Source organism: Trachurus japonicus, chromosome 11 (assembly GCF_045865225.1).
Source record: "Trachurus japonicus isolate A0001 chromosome 11, Traja_1.0".
Classification (NCBI taxonomy): Eukaryota; Metazoa; Chordata; class Actinopteri; order Carangiformes; family Carangidae; genus Trachurus; species Trachurus japonicus.
Genome location: NC_140917.1, coordinates 30,503,714 through 30,508,850, shown reverse-complemented (window position 1 = coordinate 30,508,850; position 5,137 = coordinate 30,503,714). Strand labels below are relative to the sequence as shown.

At 42.1% G+C, this 5,137-nt stretch overlaps 1 protein-coding gene across 1 annotated transcript; it reads left to right on the top strand.

Annotated features, from left to right (window-relative positions):
• Nucleotides 1-3,202: 3,202 nt before the first annotated feature.
• Nucleotides 3,203-4,727, top strand: lrrc3b (leucine rich repeat containing 3B). Its single transcript, XM_085792255.1, has one exon. The coding sequence runs from the start codon at nucleotides 3,362-3,364 to the stop codon at nucleotides 4,142-4,144; it is 783 nt and encodes a 260-aa protein (XP_085648381.1). The 5' UTR covers nucleotides 3,203-3,361; the 3' UTR covers nucleotides 4,145-4,727.
• Nucleotides 4,728-5,137: the final 410 nt, after the last annotated feature.

Here is a 5,137-nt window from a genome sequence, read left to right as displayed (position 1 = left end):
AGAGAATACAGCTTGACCAAATGCACTTTTCCTCAGCGGTACAACACAATCGCAAATTGGAAAAGTAAAGCTATGCTAGTCCATTATTACTCACTGGTCTTACCTATGAATCAAACCTGTACATTCATTTGAAGCATCATGTATAAAAGGTAAATTGACAGTTTGATAGAGTAAACCTGCTCCCTGTTTTATCTAATGGACTCTATGTTACAATTCCATTACAATAATGCAGACCTACATTGTGTAAAGATGCACTGTGCAGGATCTGTCAGTTTCTATTTGTAATCCCACCAATCAAAGCTTCCCTCTCCCATCTCAACAAGTGAGTGATTGTCTTACAAAGTAGCATCACACTTCCTCTTTTCTCTGAAATATCTGGAAAGTGAGTTGGAAATAGTTCTAATAGATTAAAAAACACACAAATCAAATGTCAAAGTAATTTACAGAGCATGTCGTGAAAGTGCTGAAGATTGTATTCCTGAATTTGTGTGGGCGTTGTCTGTTTGCATGAAGCTGAATTGCATGGAGCTGTCAGGGCCACCATAGGGTCAGTGTTAAATCCTCAGTGCACCTCAAATAAACTTGACCAAAGCTCAGAGACTTTACTGAAGTGACCGGCCAGGCTGAAGTTTGAGACTATTTCCATCACGTCTCGTGTACGCGACAGAAAGTTTTGGATGAAGCGTTAGGCCCTTCAGGATGATGGCTCCAAATTCCAGTAGCTATGTGGCTCCAAGAGGTGGCAGCATGTTGTTCCATTACTTTGGCCCAGACTGGTATCTCACTTATGGACTTGTTCATGGTGAAAATAAATCTTGATGACCGGTGATTTTCGGGCTTTCTGTCCAGCAGGTCAGAGTTTTAACTTAGTCCTTTTAACACCGACTTGATTCACTGTCCTGGTTTATTGTACAGACATTATTGTAGCTTGTTAGCATGCTGACATTCTTATTCTGGGTCAAAGGTAGAATCCTTAGGAACACAGGACTTTACAGGGTAACATTGTTCAGACGTGGTATCAACATCTTAATCTGATATCAGTGTTCACCTCAAAGTTCAGGTGAGAACACACACACCCAACACACACTGAAGACGCTCAGACCTCATTCAGTGTCCATATTCCTCTGCAGTATGAACACAATGTGTCCTGTGTCCTTGAAGGACAGCTACCGATGGCCTGTTCTCTCTCTCTCTATCATTCACACATACATTGACTTTGTGGACTGGTTAAAAGCAGCACTTAACTTCCAAACGCACTGAGGATGCCTTTGAGATCTGATCACTGAGACCACATTTCAGACCAACATGTGTCTTCACTCAGGGGCGTAACCAGACATTTTTGATAAGGGTGGCCCAAGCACTGACTTATGGTGGGGTGGCATGAAGCGCGAGCACGTGCACACACAAACACACACCCACACAGGTTTTGGCCATACCCATTTTGTCTGCAAAACCCATACTTAAATTACTAACACTGCAAGAAAAACTAGACAGGAAAATACAGAAAATACAAAATACAGGAGTAGCAACATACACTTGTGATAGAAAACCTCAATGAGAAAAGAATTACTTGACAAAGGCCAGTATAAACAATGTATAAAATGCCTCTGACTAGGCATATAGCCCATTACATTTTGGGGTGGCACCTGGGGTGGCCAATCAGATTTCAAGGATGGCCCATGCCACCCAAGGCCACTCCCTGAATACGCCACTGTCTTCACTGGCCTGATCACAGCTCTAAGTACGTCTGTTCACACCTGCCTTAAGATACATCTCCACGTGTCTCCAGTGACCACTGATCAGATCTCACTTCCTCACTCTATAGACAAATAAACATACATGCAATGTTGGTTTCCATCACTCACTGAATTACACAGACTTGTGTCAAACAGAAATGATGTGCTCGTTAATATAACCAGTGTGTTGAGTCAGAACGCAACATCTGTCACAGGAGACACATGTGCAGACACATTCTAACTCCAGGTGTGAACCAACATACTTAGAGATCTGATCAGCCCAGATACATGTTAAAGCCAGGTGTGAACAGGGATGCACGGCTGAACCTGTAAAGCCTGGTTATAGTGAGGGATGCAGCAGGTTCAGGTGATGAGTCTCTGGAGGTTCATCACCACAACTGATCACAATACCCTATATTTACTGCCATCATGAAAATACCAGCTATAGCTGCTTTATAATGCTTTAGATGTGAGCCATGCTATCCATCTATCCATTCAGTGGCATGAAAGAACTCGGATCTGTGACCTCGGAAACATCATGAGGGACACATCTCTAAACATCTCTATGAAACTTCTCGTGTGTGTGCATTAAATCCAGAGCTGGAGTCATTCTGTGATTTATCATAACTGTAATGGGAACAATTTTTTTTAAATACACTTACTGCCACCTCTAAGGAATGAACACGTATTAATTATACATGGATGATTTAGTGCCGAGGATCATTTGTTTAATTTAGTTTCAGATGGTATGTTGCAGAGTTGGTCACATAAGGTAAAAGAATATTGTGTAGCTATTGAAAACAGTGAATCCATCACATTTAACCATGGTTGTGTTCAGTGGCCTATAATTCTATCTGGGGACTTTTATTCCATGATATTTCTGTCTGCCTACATTTTATTCAAAACAAGGTAAAGATTTCACAATAGAAACTCACATCAAGTCCATGTTTATTGGTTTTCTGTCTCTTCCTGCTCATTAAGAGGACAGTGGGAAACTGATTGTCATGGATGTCATGAATGTGCTATCATGGTAACATGAGGTCAATATTGATCTCCTAAGCTCTGATTGGCATCACTGTGAAATATTTTGTAACCACAGTCAACTCCTAGAAACTCTGAGAAATACTGATCTGATGATCTGCTGTTGAGGAGCTCGTCTTGAGAACAAGAATGACAAGAAGAAGTGTTATTGGTCAGTCTGTACAAGTAGTTAGTAATTCAACAATGCGATTTGATATGTGAAGAATGAAGTGCAGGTAAAATAACCTTTTAAATGCTTCCACCCCACAGATTAGGTTTCCCTATTGGTTTCTTGTTCCAAACCACCTCAAGATTGAGTCAGACAAACCCAGTAAAATATATTCTTGATTCACTATAACAATCCATTCAAGCTATCGCGATAGTGAAAGCAGTAAAAGCAGGTTATGGACATCCTATTGGCTGAAAAGTTCAACCTGTCTTTCTGTTTGGTCTTGTTTCAGGCTTCAACCCAGCATGATAATGTCAGTTGGCAGTCCAGTATCTTTATTGGGAGGTGAGTGAGGACCAGTCACCAATATGCCATTTGTGTAAGGGATCAGTCGGGGTTGTGGCCCTAGGCGGGATGCTGCTGACGGCCGGTCAGTATGACTCTGCTGGACCTGTGGCTGTCACGCTCCATCCCCATGTGCCTGCTCCTTCAGAGCCTTGTCCTCATGGCCCTGTGCTTCCCCTCGGCCAGTATGTGTCCAAAAGGCTGCATCTGCCAACGTGACCTCCACCTCCATGGCCTCAACGTTACCTGCAGTCAGTCCCGCCTCAAAGAGATCCCCCCGAGCCTCCCGGTGGACACCGTCCTGTTGAGACTGGATCACAACCAGATTGGAGCCGTACCTGATCAGACTTTCCATGGACTTCGGCTCCTGAGGGAGCTTAATCTTTCATACAACGCAGTGGAGACTTTAGGGGAAGCAGCCTTCAGTGGCATAGAGGCCACTTTACAGGTGCTGGACCTGTCCCACAACCGTATTACTAGCGTACACAAGGATGCTTTCGCTCGGCTCAAGGCCCGCGTCATCGTGGATGACAACCCTTGGCATTGTGACTGTGCTCTCCAGCAGGCCATCGGCGGGATGGCCCACAACCACGACGCCGCCACCCGGGTTCTCTGCAGGAGCTCCGAGCTTGGTGACCAGGAGGGAAGACCTTTCTTTGCCGTGGACATTGACCTGTGTAACCTGGCCAAAAGGACCACAGACTACGCTATGTTGGTAACCATGTTTGGTTGGTTTGCCATGGTGATTTCATACGTGGTGTATTATGTCCGGCAGAACCAAGAGGATGCTCGACGCCACCTGGAGTACCTCAAATCCCTCCCCAGCAAGCCCAAGAAGCCGGACGAGGCCGACGACATTAGCACTGTTGTCTGACAGCAGTGTCCTCCACAACCCTAAGGAACACTAAAATGTTCATGTACCAGGACCCACCCAATGTTTACTATTTGTACCACTAGTGATGTGAGCATCAAAACTGCAGATAAATCTTTGTATTTTGGAAATCTTGTTTTATGTTCTTACCAGGGTTTGTTCACGACTGATCTGAGATAAGATGAGATGGGAGGCCACAGTCTAATAATGTTAATACCAACAATATATTTTCTACAGAAATTACTTATGGAGTTTTAAAAATCTAAATCTCAGGTTTAAATATTGGCATGACAATGGCTATTTTTAGATGAAAATTTGGAATATCTGATGAATACAAATATATTTTTAAGTTGTAACGCCCTTGAATCCATTTTTCCAGAGCCCTCATTTTGGTATCTCAAAGCTACTAGAAAGAACAGATTGAGTTTTGGAAACACTTGCTGAACCAACTGAATCTTCAAATGGAATCATGTTACGAGATCTACATCTCCACAGTGTCACACTGAAACCTCAGCCTTTCCCAACTCATGATGTTTCTAGAGACCATTTATTCCATACCTTGTGTAAAAGTATTACATCTTTGAATGTAGATACGTGGTATCAAGTATTAACTCCATGCTTTTCTTGAAAACTATGGTAACCTGCCGTTTAAACAGGTGAATTACCTTAAGTTTTCACAATCAAACAGCAAACAGTGGGTCTAGATTTCACCGAAAAGTTTTGCGAATGTTCACTCACTGTGGCTAAGAATAGGCTACTAGATTCTATTTAAGCCCTTTTTTCCACAATAAGTGAAACTTATAAATGTTAAGAGAAATTAAAAAGTAAAAAGGTTCGATTACAATTATGTTAAATTTATGTAACACTAGGTTAAATTTGTGAGCTATTAAATAATTATTTGATTTGTAGATAACAGATAACAGACAAAATTGTCAAACATAAGATACTCAGTCTGAATTAGTAAAAAGTATGACATTTATTGTCAAAAGTCAATCA